At 47.3% G+C, this 13,676-nt stretch overlaps 1 protein-coding gene and 2 long non-coding RNA genes across 4 annotated transcripts in view; 2 read left to right on the top strand and 1 right to left on the bottom strand.

The window, feature by feature from the left end:
• The window catches only part of LOC135366790 (uncharacterized), a 304,126-nt gene that overhangs the window by 166,600 nt on the left and 123,850 nt on the right, over positions 1–13,676 (top strand). The window lies entirely within an intron of this gene.
• LOC135366788 (hemicentin-2-like) overlaps positions 1–13,676 on the bottom strand; it is a 150,940-nt gene that overhangs the window by 68,929 nt on the left and 68,335 nt on the right. For both annotated transcript variants that reach the window (XM_064599701.1, XM_064599702.1), the window contains exon 2: positions 8,394–8,738. In XM_064599701.1, the coding sequence (XP_064455771.1) occupies positions 8,394–8,738 (345 nt within the window). The remainder of the gene's footprint in view (positions 1–8,393; positions 8,739–13,676) is intronic.
• On the top strand, positions 6,120–8,796 carry LOC135366791 (uncharacterized). Its single transcript, XR_010414287.1, has 2 exons — positions 6,120–6,334; positions 8,456–8,796. It is a non-coding gene; the product is annotated as an uncharacterized LOC135366791 (long non-coding RNA).

Genomic DNA, 13,676 nt, shown 5'->3' on the forward strand with positions numbered 1-13,676 from the left:
ACAAAGTATAAATTATGAATTATTCAGTTGCCCGTTACACCAGTCCTATATGTTCGATTCCACTCATGATTCACTCCGCATGTACAGGACACTCCCCGTTACAAAATGACGCACGTAACGGTCTTTACCGTTTCAAGTTCAGTTTCCGCGAATCAATTTCAAACACGCAAAGAAAAAAAAAAACTGAAAAATGAATGGAAAGAAAATGCTCGAAACGATCTATAGATGGACATGACCGGTCCATTCTTCACCGATGCACCAAAGCACGCCTCTAAGCGAAAGGAATGGACGTGCATCACAGTCACCTCCGAATGAGAGAAACGTGGCCAATGCCGTCGCTGTCCCACGCTTGTGCACACTATGATTCATTTTTATGGCGCTCGAAACGCTCCATCTAGCACACTTTCAATTTCCACATTTCAGCCCGCTAGGCTTCCCTGTCCCCGTGGCCATTTAAATCCCTACGTTGGACCGTTCTTCCCTGCTCCCAAAGCGCCCTCTTTTTTTTCTATAAGGGCAATCGTGGCACAGACAGAATAGATGTCACCACACACGTCACGACGCGACCCAAATGTGTAGGTTCACGTTGCAGGATATGCATTATATTCTTCTCTTTTTTTTTTCCCTGCCCTTCGTTCTCTCCCGATGCTGAATGGTGCGTGGACGGCATCGAAACGATTTGGCGATTCCCACAAAACGTGCCCCCCCCCCCCCAAAAAAAAAAACTGCGTTCATGATGGGTACTGGTTCTCGTAAAATTAGATTCGATCGTTCCATCAAAAGATATTGCTCTTTAAAGTGCGCAAAATGGTCGTTTCCTTTGACTGCAGCTGGTTTAAGGGGTGCTTGTCAGCATCAGCTAGATCAGCAGCAGAAGAGTGTTCCGTTGAAGATATGAGCGCCTCCTAACACGATATTTTTGCTACATACAATCTACTAGCGAGTCTAAGGAGATCATGAAGGTGTTTAGGATAACGGCACCAAAAACATGATGAGCCGCTCCTTTGTTCCTTTAATGTGGCTGGCATCACGTCGCTAATCCTTGATGTGATAAGCCGCTCGCCTTGTTCCTCTAAAGTGGCTGACATCACATTGTTGATCCTTGATGTTATAAGCCGCTCGCCTCGTTCCTTTAAAGTGGCTGACGTCACGTTGTTGATCCTTGATGTGATAAGCTTGCTCGCCTTGTTTGTGGCTACAAGTGGCGTACAGATGTGGACAGCTCGAGAGAGGAGAGCAGGAAGGAGTGGGGGTCAGGGGGGTTACTATGCGTCCTGGGTCGACTTCAGAAGGAACTGTGGTGACATTCGCCTGGAAGGTCTTCGGAAAACCTCAGACGGCACAGCCGGTGGTAGGATTTGAACCCGCCACCTCCCAGCCTCCAGCACGACCTTGGCTACCCCCGACGAGCTCGTCCATGCGGCTGGCATGTATTTTTCTTGTTCCCTTTTCCCAAGATTGCGAGTTCGAACCAGGCAGAGGTAAGCCGCGGTGTGCCGCGAGCTCAAATTTCGGTGCACGTTAAAAAACGCTCAGGTGCGCTGAATCAACCCACGGACCGGCCACTGTGTTATCGCCGTAGTTGCCCTTCGACGTAAGGTTGTCTTGTTCCTTCTGCCGAGACCTCCGTGGAACTGTTGCCTGAAGTATGAAAACCATTGCTTTGCAGTACCTTCTTTCCACGACACTTTTCTTCGCTAACAGGGCACCCTTCCCGGTACCTGCTTCGTTGCCACCACTCAGGCCACGTACTCCTTTCACCGACCCCACCACAATCTTACTTCTTTTTCCGCACGAATGCATGACGCCGCAACGACATGCGGCAGAATAAATGGATGTCGCGCAATTACGCTGCGTTCCCTGCCCCCCGCTCATCCCGACTGTCCGTTGTCTCAGACAAGAGTGCAGTGTACACCTTCACCTTTCCTGCATCATATCAAGGGAAGGGAGCCAATTCCTCGAAGAATCCGACGGCGTGTTTCTTCTTGCCACCCCCTCCCCACCCCCCACCCCCCATCAGCGATTCCTCACATCGCCATTCCCCGAGCAGACAGCGCCATATTAGATTAAGAACGCGAAACAGGCAGAACACCTAGTCCGGTAGCAATTACTCGGAGTGTGGTTAAGCCACTATCACAGAATAATTGAAAGACGCGCTGCCTTGTGTAACTCTGTTTCAGGTGAGCTCGTTTCCTGGGAGCTCCGAAGAGAACTGCTCCGCGTAAGAGAGGAAGGGGAAGACTGCTGCGTGTCGGCGTACACACAATGCTTCTCGTTGGAGTTGCCCGGGATGAGGGGTTGTTTACGAGACTCTGCATAATTTGTAAGCGGCCCATCACAAGGGGGAAGCGTTCTGCCGTTACTCCGCGTGACAAATATACGGGCGGTAATACGGACTGCTGTAATATTTTAAAGGGACACTATAAAGCGCAAATGTTTCTCCTCGTGGAAGGAAAGCTGGCGTTACCTTGACACCAACATAAAAGGAACGGGCGGAGCGCGCTCCCATTGGCCTCCCCCAACGCTTTGTCCAATCATCGCGAGATATAGTTTGAAGAGACCAATCAGGAGGCCTCTCCGCAATGTCGTGCTTCTTAAGAAGAAGGAAAAAAGAGAGAGAGATCCTCTTCCTCTCCTTCTTAAGGAGACCCGCAATGCGGTGCGCGCTCCTATTGGCCTGCTCCAACGGTTTGTCCAATCACGGCGATAGTTTGTGTCTGGGGTTTTCCCTGGGTTTTCCTCAGACGCTTTCAGACACATATCGGCACAGTTCCCCTAGAAGTCGGCCCAGGACGCGTATTTCCCCAGGGCGTCAGTCGTGACGTTGCCCACATACGTGAGGCCGACAACGGCAAGCCCTTTCGCCATCACCACCACCACCACCACCACCACCACCACCACCACGGCGATAGTTTGAAGAGACCAAGCAGGAGGCCTCTCTCCCTCTCCTTCTTAATGAGGCTCACAATGCGGTGTGCGCTCCCATTGGCCTGCTCCGGCGGTTTGTCCAATCATCGCGAGAGATAGTTTGAAGAGACAAATCACGAGATCTCTCCGCATTGCCGTGCTTCTTAAGAAAGAGAGGGAGAGGGAAAGCGCGTTTTTTCTATCGATCATAAATCAAGAACGACGTAGCCAATGAACTCAGTTCGTTTTGTGTGCTTGTCAAAGTAACCGTATCTTTCGTTCCGCGGGAAAAATGTGCGCTTAGTGCCCTCTCATGTGCACGTTGCGCTTATTGAAGGGGTCGCGACAGGTCATCCCAGGTTGTCCCAGATAAACACAAATAGACGATTCTTTTCGTCGATGTGAGCCTGCATTCAAAGTTTCACAGCGAAGAAGGTAACAGAAGCGGAGAAAATGGGCACCGTGAATACCGAAGCTCACGCTGCTCTGACATGACAGCCCTCGCCGTCCACCAGTGAGGCAGCGCACGAGAAGTCACGTGCTTACGGCACCCAATGAGAATGAACGCAGCTCTGAGCTCTGTGACGTCTGCGCTTTGCTCGGGACTGTGTTCGAAGGCTTGTATCTCGCTAAGTACGACACGTAGAAGAATAATTCTTTTTTCCTCGGTATTTTGGGGTGCAGTACACTGCGTCCATGGTGTAATGAACCACATCTATGAAAGTGCCCCAACCCCATTAGCGTCCGCTGCTCTGCAGGATCCCGTGACAGTCACAACATGACTAACAAATTACCGCCAACGATGACTCCATAAAACTACCGCATATTAACGCGCTGCGCAACGTTCAAAAATGCGTTTATAATTTTTGTCCACCCACCACACATGGGCTGTGCAACACCTGTGATGTCGAAGAAAACATAGAACATATCTTGCTTCACTGCAGAACATACGAACAGCAAAGGAAACGCCTAATGGAAAAAAATGAGGAATCTAGATCACCCAGCTAGACCCCTTTCTGGAGTCACTCATTTACCCTACTGGACCAGTGTCAACGCGGCGGGCAACACAAATCATAGTCCTAGACTTCATGAAGGAGAGTAACTTCCTAGGTATTCTGTGACAGCAAAGAATAAATAGACAACGCTGGGAACTGAGTTACCAACAGCCTATGACAAGTGTGAACAACGAACCTGTGACCAACTGAAAGTGATTATGGTGAACTGTATGGTGTGAGCCGAAGGTGACCACCAGATGGCACAGCTACCGAACTTTGCACTGAACGTATCATCGCCATGTGTGGTGTGTCTAGTTGCTGTGTCTCGTTTTATCTGTTTTTCTTGCCTTTTTTTTTCTCTCTCTCTCTCTCTGTGGCAACTTGCCGCCCGTCTCGGCAGGCAGACCGACCTCTCTTTCTTATTTTATTATTTCTTTAGATAAACGGTACCCCACCACCACCACCACCACACATGCACAACCACTCAAACTGAAAAAGAAAGACACGCACAAGAGCCATTGCAGAAGACCAAGTGAGGTCGCGTGATGACCAGGCTGAAAGAGGCTGAAGCTGTAAACTGTATACCTCTCAAGCGCACATGAGTAGCTTTCCTTGCCCAAATACATGTTTCGGAGCATATGGTAGAGAGCGTCCTTCGCTCGTATCAGAAACGAAACTCCAGTCCTGCATATCATTGAAGACGTAACTACCGCACCGCGTACAACGAAAGTGAAACGCATCAAAACACTGCCTTTCAGGCCCTATTTCTTGTGTCACACCCTCCAAGCAAGATATCTGACAGAAGCCAGAAATCGCGTCGGTACTCCTGGGCAGCATCCAGATGTCAAAATGCGTCCCCCCCTCCCATTCTGTGATGTCCTATTTTCTTCCCCTTATATTTATGCTTGGTTCTACAAATATAGAAAACGAGGTATAGCTTCCGTTATGAAGGTTCCACCCCCCACCCCCCATTTGAAAATCCTCCCTCCTTGACGCGTTGTCATTCAGAGAAGCACGCTGTCGAACAAACTCATATCAATTCAATCTCATAGCTCTCTCTTTTTTTATTGCGTTTGGTATTCTTCTCGATGGGGGAAGCCAATCTACATTTGCGATGGAACTGCTTCATAAAATGTACCCAGCATTGTGCGACGCTTTCATCCTAATGTTTCGAAAAAATGTACGCTGCGGGAATGGAATGAACTATAAGGCTGACTGTTGTATCTGTTCGATATTCTTGTGCAGCTGCTGCCGTCCATCGCTTTCAGTCTACCCTGTATTATTTGGCTTACTGCACGCATTTGGGGAAACAGCGTTCGTATTTATTATTGTATTGCTGCGTTGGAAAGGTGGGGGGGGGGGGGGGACAATGAGCATGTTAGGTGCAACGACGAGGTATTGATACGTAACACAGTTGCTTCGTTTGATGTAAGGAAGACTGGGTGACTTTTTTATATGTACATGGAATATCAAGAAGCGACATTCGTGGCATTCGCACCCTCCTGTAGGAGCTTAATGAGAAGCTCCTGTATTACGCAAGGTCTCCAGAGAGGTGATGCACTACGGCTCAAGGTAAATTCGCTCCTCCTAGCACACTGATTCTTTGTTATGTAGCCTACTTCTGTAGTGTACGTACTTCTTTGATGCAGCAGGCAATCGTGGTCAGGAAGTATGTAAATGCATTGTATCCTTTCGTGCATGTTCGGGCAATGTGCCATGCCCGGCAGGAACTCAAGGATGTCCAGCTGTCTGTATGAGGCGAAGGCTAAGACGGTAACATTATGATGCTCAAGTTTATTTTATTTTATTTTTTAGAAAGGGAGAGTTTGGGCAGAATAGTGTGTGATCGAAAGTGTGTTATTTCGGTTCATACAGGATGCCCAAGCTACCGTGCACCTGGGTCTAAAAAAAAAAAAACAAAAAAAAAACACGGTACATCATAAGCGAATGAAAACTGCAGAACATTCTGACGCGTGTTCTAGTGCCTGTATTTTTTAATGGCGACTGATTAATTAATTAGGGGCAACTAATTAGTCAACTTTTAATTATTCGTCTTAGTGCCGAGATGTGAAGTTGTTGAGCGTGTCGAGAAACACCCATCGCAATTGTTTCCTACTGCGTGGCATAACTGCGGAGAATGACCCACCACATCATCATCATCCCATTTGTGTGTGTGTGTTTACTGCGTGGTTTCTTCTCTTTTTTTTTATCTGGTAAAGAACGCGCGCGAAATCCGAAACTGCACCACGTGACACGAGGCGAGAGCACCTTTGCGCGCGCATCGATTTCAGAGCTCTCAAGCGTACAGAGCTACTACCATATCCGCTATCTGCCGAGAAGCGGCGTTCAGGTGATCTCTGACCAGGAGTCGCACCCGCACCCTTGTGGCCACATGTGCATCCCCCGGGTAGACCACCCATGGCTTCCCACAGGTACGCCCCTTTACCTTAGCTTACCTCCAGCTAAGTTACCCCCAGACTGTACCCGCCCACTAGACTATGGCTACCCCCTGTCGCTTAACCACCTACTACCATGCTATCCCCTGTCCTTGCACGTGTCATACCCCACCTCCCACTACAGCTACCCCCGAACAGGACTACCACCCATTAGCTCTGCGCCTAACTAACCTAGCTACTCATCATTTGAACCCGTGACCTTCCGGAGTTTTAGTTGTGCCACGAGCTATCCACAACTGAGTTCACTAGCCTAAGGCTCGGACTTCACGCTCGCTGTACGTGGGGTCCGTTGGATGTAGTCACGGGTTGTACAGTTCTACAGCAGGAGTACAGGTTTTACAGTTGTCCTCGCATATTTTCGATAGCGATGAACCGTATCTTCAGCAGAAGCGGAGTTGTAAGGACAATGAAACAATGAATGAAAGGCCGTACAGCTTCTATATATTCTATAAAAACATCTACACAGAAAAGATGCAGGGGACAATTGTAACACCCGTGTCTGGACAACAGTTGAAAACTACTAGCACCCAGGCCCGGTGCAGCGAATGCGTTCGCTCTTATGTTCCACATTGAATGGCATGCAGGATTTGTTAGTCATTAACATACGAAAGCCAATGTCTTACAATTTCAACAAACCGAGAGGGCGAATAGTAACGCCCGATCGGTCGGCTCTGATGTGTTTCATCGGCTATCCGCAACCAAGTCTGACGTCGGCAGCGGGACCATTTTATCCGCCGACACAACCAGGGGCCTTTTTTTTTCGGGACCATTTTTTCTTACACACACACATATAACCACCCAGTTGTTGTGCTGCACCTAACTTTAACGCAAATTTTTGGAAAACGCATACACATAAAACTCCTTTAATTATCATAACATCACTTTCGTCGTCCTATACTTTCTGAAGCAGGGGAGTGAGTGAGTGAAAAAGAATTTTAAAAAAAGAGAGAGAAAATTTGTGCGCAATCCGTACGCATATGCGCATCTTTCTGCATTCTCACGAGGCACCATTTGCGAATTCAGCGCCTTGAAATATTTGTGGGCGGCACGAGGCAGGGGACGATAGAAGGTAGAAACACTCAAGGGGTGCACACGTGACACCCTAAAGAATGCAATATCGGCCTCCATCACGAAATTTGCACGCTAGGGCAACCGTTTCCCTATCCAGCGACGCGTGGCTTGCGACCGTGCCTGCAAACGCGAATGTATAGCGTAGCAGGGGACGATCGAGAACTTCTCACGTTTGGAATAGATGGATATGGAACGTGAGGATGAAGGATTTAAGTGGGCGGAAACTTCGGAGGGCAGTGGGTGGGACTGCCTGTCTACTGCATGCAGAGAGAGAGCCCGTACGACGAAGGCGCTCGCTCTTCGAGTTCGAATAAAAACCAAGGAAGTGACGTACGCCGCCAGTGACGCTGACATCGTCAACTATACCACACTAAGCAATAAGGGAGCTCGCTTATTATGAAAGTGTACAGGTTAGAAAGTCGAGAGTCGGCTTGCTATTTGCGTATGCATGTAAAGGAAACGTCACGCATGAAGGGAAATATGAGAAATATCATGAATCAATCAGTGTATGAGTGATCAGTGTAGTAAAGATGCTCGTGACCTGTTCACGCCACTACATCGTATGGGGAGCGTATGGGGATTATATGGTGAAAACTTCATATGGGGATCTGTAGCCTGTAAGATCGGCATTTAAGTTAACCCAGCTACTCATTAAAGCCCCAGTAGAAGGGCCTTTCCTTTGCTGTTTTTAAATACATATATGCCCCCATCGTTGTGACCGTATATGAGTATGGACGTAATACCTAAAGCTACCTATGTTGCATGAAACGAAAAGCTAGAAAGGCTCCACTGCAAGGACTGTAAATCTCATATCGACAGACACAAAAATAAGCATGTGGAGGAGGTTACGCCAACACGTCTACATACACACACCACGTAACGTGTGCCTGTAAACATTCACTAATACGCCAAGAAGCGTACGCCCGAAGTGGCAGTAAAGACGTTTAAATAAAAACCAACTCACCGACGACGAGAAGCTGTACAGTGCTGTTCCTAATTGCGCCTCCGCTAAACCGTACGCTGCAGACGTAAATTCCTGAATCAGTGGCCTCCACGTGGCCAACCATGAGCTGGGCAGGTTCGTCCGCGGTGGAGAAGTAAGCCCTGCCTGCCCAGACGTGGCCTGGACGGTGTTTGGCCTGCAGGACGTTGCCGGAGCCCATATCGACGGAGTACACGGGACCTGGGATACCCTGCTTGTACCAGTTGACTCCTTGGGCCCAGGAGTCTTGCGTCGGATGCCTCAGAGGACAAGGCAGCGCCGTCTCTCCACCCACACGGCTTGTTACCGTCGAGCCGTCTGTAGAGTCTACGGAAAGAAACAAAGAGAACACCGTTGAAACAAAAAAAGGTATATTGCATGATGGCATGGTGACTTCCTTCTTTCATCAAGGGTATCTTACGTTTTTTTTTTGTTTTTTTTTGTATATGGTACTTGTCTGTGTGTTATGTCTGAACCACTAAAATTAAGGTTGACTGCATCGTTTGGCGTTGTGCCAAATGTATTTAAATGCGGTCGCTTCATAGAACCGTCACGTCGTCATAGGGTGTCACGTGACTTATAATGCTCTCGCTTTGAAAGTTGAAGGGAAGGCGACATAAACACAAATACATGCTATACATTACCATTATAGCAACAGTAGGTTGTTTACCTGAAAAATTGACACGCAATGCTGACCGTGTAGTGCACGGCAGTGCTTTATTAAGGCGGGGTCCCATAGCCTTGATTTGAGCAGCAGCAGCAGAGCAACAGCAGCGGAGCAGCAGAGCTGCAGCGACACGAGCGGTCCCATAGCACTGGGCGAGAGCAGCAGCGCTGCCGAGCTGCAGAAATTCCCTGCTGCTCTCGTATCCGAATTTTTGGTTGCTGTGCTGCCCTGTTGCTCTGCAGCCTGAGCAGCCGGTCTCGAAAGCCAATCAGGAGGCTGGTTGGTATTGTTTTCGTTCGACGGTGTTTAGGGTTAGCAGGGCGGTGAGTGACGGCAGAAGGTTTGTTTCTGGTTGTTCTGTGATTTGATTCTGAAAACCTGGATACGCTTGTGATTGCCAGTAGTTTGGAGCGAGTGTTCAATCATCGGGACTGCGTGAAGTGCGCTTTCAGGACATAATTCAGTTCATAAAGTTCAATAAAGTGTTCGACCGAACCTACGTGATACATATGTTGTGTACCAGTTGTAGCTACATGTTCGCTTGTTTTCTGGAAAGTACTTCAAAACCCGTGACCTGATAACGTACAAGCAAATTACTTTCACGTCCATGCCGTGTGAAAACCAAACCGAACAAATTTCTTGTGGTCGGTATTCCAAGACCTTGCTAGGTGGTTGTAAATGAAACTGACCCTTGAAAAGGGTAGATGGAGATAGACAACGTTCAGACAACAAGAAAAGGTTTGATAGAGATAGATAATGAACCCATTCCTTGTGAAAACAGGCAGAAAGCAGTGAGTACTAGCAGAAGGGGCCTTTGTTTTCGTTAGACAGTTTTATTTCACTAAGAGCAACGTACGCATTTGACAGTCACCGTAAATCAAAATGTCGAATACTATAGTAACGAGGCAATATTTATACGACAAAATCCCGTAGAAGAATCTCCACATAACACAGCAAGGACTGTTCTGCACAGCACAGCAGTAGGACGAACCTACGTTGAATGTCATGAAACTGACCAGACCAAAACTGACTACACATCAACGAAGAGTCAGGTAATACGAGGCTCAGACCACCACCACACTCATCTCAAAGTTCACTTATGAGCTCCAAATCCACAATATATCTCTCACACAAACGCCTTTCACCTAGGATTGCGTTCCTAGGTGTGTGCACTAAAAGGCTTAGCCGCTGCGTACGCCTTCGGAATGTGCGAAATGTAAACAATGCCACAGTTGCCAACACGCTTTGTGTTTCCTAAGCCGCTGCTGCCGCTAATTCAAAACGAAGCTATGGGACGCCTCCAGCAGCAGAGCAGCGGCAGCAGAAAGCTGCTCTGCTGCCATGTTGCCGTGTTGCTGCTGCCGCACCGCTGCTGCTTTGCTGCTGCTGCTCGCATAAAGCTATGGGACCCGGCCCTTAGGCAGTGACGTGAGCCCAACAACAAATGACAAAAATAACTTCGAAACGGATAAGAACGCTAAGAAAACGCAGGCGACGTATACACACATCACAACAGAGCGGATGTTGTCAGCAGATGTTCCCTTTGTTGTGTGTGTGTGCGTGTGCGTGCGTGTGTGTGCCTGTCTAGAGCTCTTACCCGTATCGAAGTTATGTACCAACAAGCCCCAAAAGATGTTTTAGTGGACAAAAATAAGCAACAGCCTCATGGTTGAGGGTGGCCGCGATTCTATGCCGTTATGCTCGTTATCAGGGCACTATAGCCCCTTGAAACTATAGAAATAGCAAAGAACAAAGCTGGCGTATGGGCGAAGTGGGGCAGCATGACCTTGGGCTAGAGGAGGGTGAGTGAGCAGAAGAGGTTGACAAGTCTCGATAAGTTTTGGGTCCCATTCTGTCTAGCAGAAGGACATGTTACCCAATTGAATTGTTACCCAATTATTATCGAATTCAATTTCTTCCCTTTCTTTTTACATTCAAGCTCAAACTCTCTGAACTAGCGTACGAGAGCGCGTTACGTGCGGAGGTGCGTGTTCGTGACCGTACTTCAAGCGAAAAAAAAAATAAATAAAAAGGATCGCACGCGACAGTGGGATTCGAACATATGTCCTCCGCTTTTGCGGCTACATCGCTTAGCACGGTGCTACGAACACGTTTCTTTCTATTTTGTTTTCTTTTTTTAAGAACCTTTAATCAACAGTATTAGGCCATGCAGACACACTATAGAAGCGATATGACAGAGTGTGATAGATATTTGCACAATGAGAGGCGTCGTGTAAGGAAGTGAGTCACAAAAGAATGCGAGGATGATCTGTAATGTACAAGTGCGTTATGTACAAAACCTAAGCACGCTAAGTATGTGCAGAACATATGTATATATACAAACGAGTTGCTTGGTAGGTGATAACTGCTAATCAGTTGCTCTGGAGAGTGCAGTCGAATGTTACGAAAATGGGGGTTCACCTACCGAAACAAAACGAACAACAAAAATGCCAGAAAGAAAAACACGAAAAAAAAACATTTAGGTAAGTAACATTTACGTTAGTATCATGAGACGCGAAAACATGAGACATAGTAAAGGGACGAACTGAAGGTTTGAGTTCGTCCCTTCGTGTCTCTTGTTTTCGTGTGTCCTCGTACTCAATGACATGTTGCCTACAATTAAACGCATTACCACTGAGCTACGAACAAGCCAGTGTGTAATCATGTTCAGCTGGTCTGCGATCTGTTTCTTTCTCATCTTTTACATTCCATCTCATCTTGCATAAAACGCACAGAAATTATTCTTTAAATGGAAAATGGGACAGCAGCTACTTTACTTTACTTTCGTAATAAGTCTGCTGCAAAGCAATCTAACGCGTCGGAGACCTGTAAGTAAAAAAACATCAAAATGTTGACCACAAGTTGTCTCGTACTGGTGGAAAGTATTGGATAACTAGCAATATTGCTCCGTCCCTTCACACTGCGAGGACACTTAGGGGGTGATATGTCGACATCTGTTTTTCCTACAACGCCGGAGGGAGCAAGCAATTCTTTTCTAGGGTATCCGAAGTGTTTCATCACGGCGTTTATAGTTGTTAAACTCTGTGTGGGCGGCGTTAATGTTAGATACAGAGATGTTTGCCTGCTGCTTGTACAGAAAGTTAGCATGTAGTAGCTCTTTCACAACCAATAGGAATAAGAGGTTTCATTCGTGGTATCTTCACCTCTTAAGCAGAGTATCGTTTCAACCTTCCTGAGATACATCGTTTCATCCGAAGCAACGTAAGTGATACATCCATAGCACCCAAAACGCTCCTGCTGCCGTGGGCCTTCAAATTTCATCACCTATCCGGTATCCCTACAAATATAAAGACGTCCTCACGTTTATCCGTAACACGTGAGCGCATTACGGTTAAGCCTGAGGAGGCCTTTATGTTTGTTCCTGCAAAATCAGTATGTGTATGCTTCACCTTTCTCATTTGTCTTCTTGCACACCACCGTAATAGGTGGTGTTTTCTTGCACACCACAACAGATCACGTACTGAGGATGAGTCAAGATACTTGCTACTTAATTTGTAGTGTACTACACTAGGGCACAGTCGCTAGTATGAAATGTAGTACATGAAATGATGAGGTGATGGGTTAATAGTGATACTACATTTAAGACCTTGCTAGAACATGAAGCCTTCATGGCCAGATAATGTCAGTGCACAAAGCCATAACACAATATGGGTCCAACTCTACACTAAAAAGTGTAAGGAAGATCAATATCCATCAGAAATTCGAGGAAGAACAGCAATGTTTGACGGTGCTGCATGATATTGGGCAGGAGACTCGGCACCGACGCCAACGTGAACGGTGTCTTGGTCATGCTAGTCATTCGTTCTCGTAGAGCCTCTCTTGCATTACAGTACATATCGCCGTCCATGATCACATGTTCTAGTATACTGATATGCAAAGGTGCTTTGCTTCAACGAGGACACTTAACGCCCTTGAGTACTGTCAGCTGCACGCAAAAAAATTAAGTGCGGTTGATTGGAGTTTAACGACTCTATGTCGCATAGAGCCAAAAGGCGAAGTTCGAACAACAACAACAACAACAACAACTTTATTTTTTAAGATGGTGAATGGGAAGTTTCGTCGCCAGGGGCTATACTCTACCCCATTGCTGGTAGTGATGTGGGGAATGAACGGATGAGCCCCTTCACAATAAGGATCGAAGGCCTATGGTGTCCAAAAATGTCAAAAGAGCTTTGAGGGCAGAGCGCTGGTTGGCTGGATTTGGCCAGGGACCAAGCTATTTTGATAGAGAGAAGGGGCGAGAGTCCAGCTGACTAAGAGACCCGGAGAGTGCGATTCGGAAAGGTTGGTAGTGTTGAAGGTTGAAGTTAGAAGACTTGACATCAAGGGTGTGATTTCCCAAAACGAGCAGAAGAAATTGCTCCACCGGACTTCGGTGGCGCTCCTGTATCTCCCAACCTATTGCTGGCCAATATGCTCCACCTTGTTGAAGACCCATTGCCTCCCTTCCATTGCTATGTGAAGGGCAATTTCACTTCACGTCTGGATTCACATGGTGTCTCAAGTGTGTGGAGAATCAATGCTTACCCGTTTTTCGACAAATCAGGGGAGAAAACGATTGCATTCGGGATGGCTGG

This window comes from Ornithodoros turicata, chromosome 8, assembly GCF_037126465.1.
Source record: "Ornithodoros turicata isolate Travis chromosome 8, ASM3712646v1, whole genome shotgun sequence".
NCBI classification, from domain to species: domain Eukaryota; kingdom Metazoa; phylum Arthropoda; class Arachnida; order Ixodida; family Argasidae; genus Ornithodoros; species Ornithodoros turicata.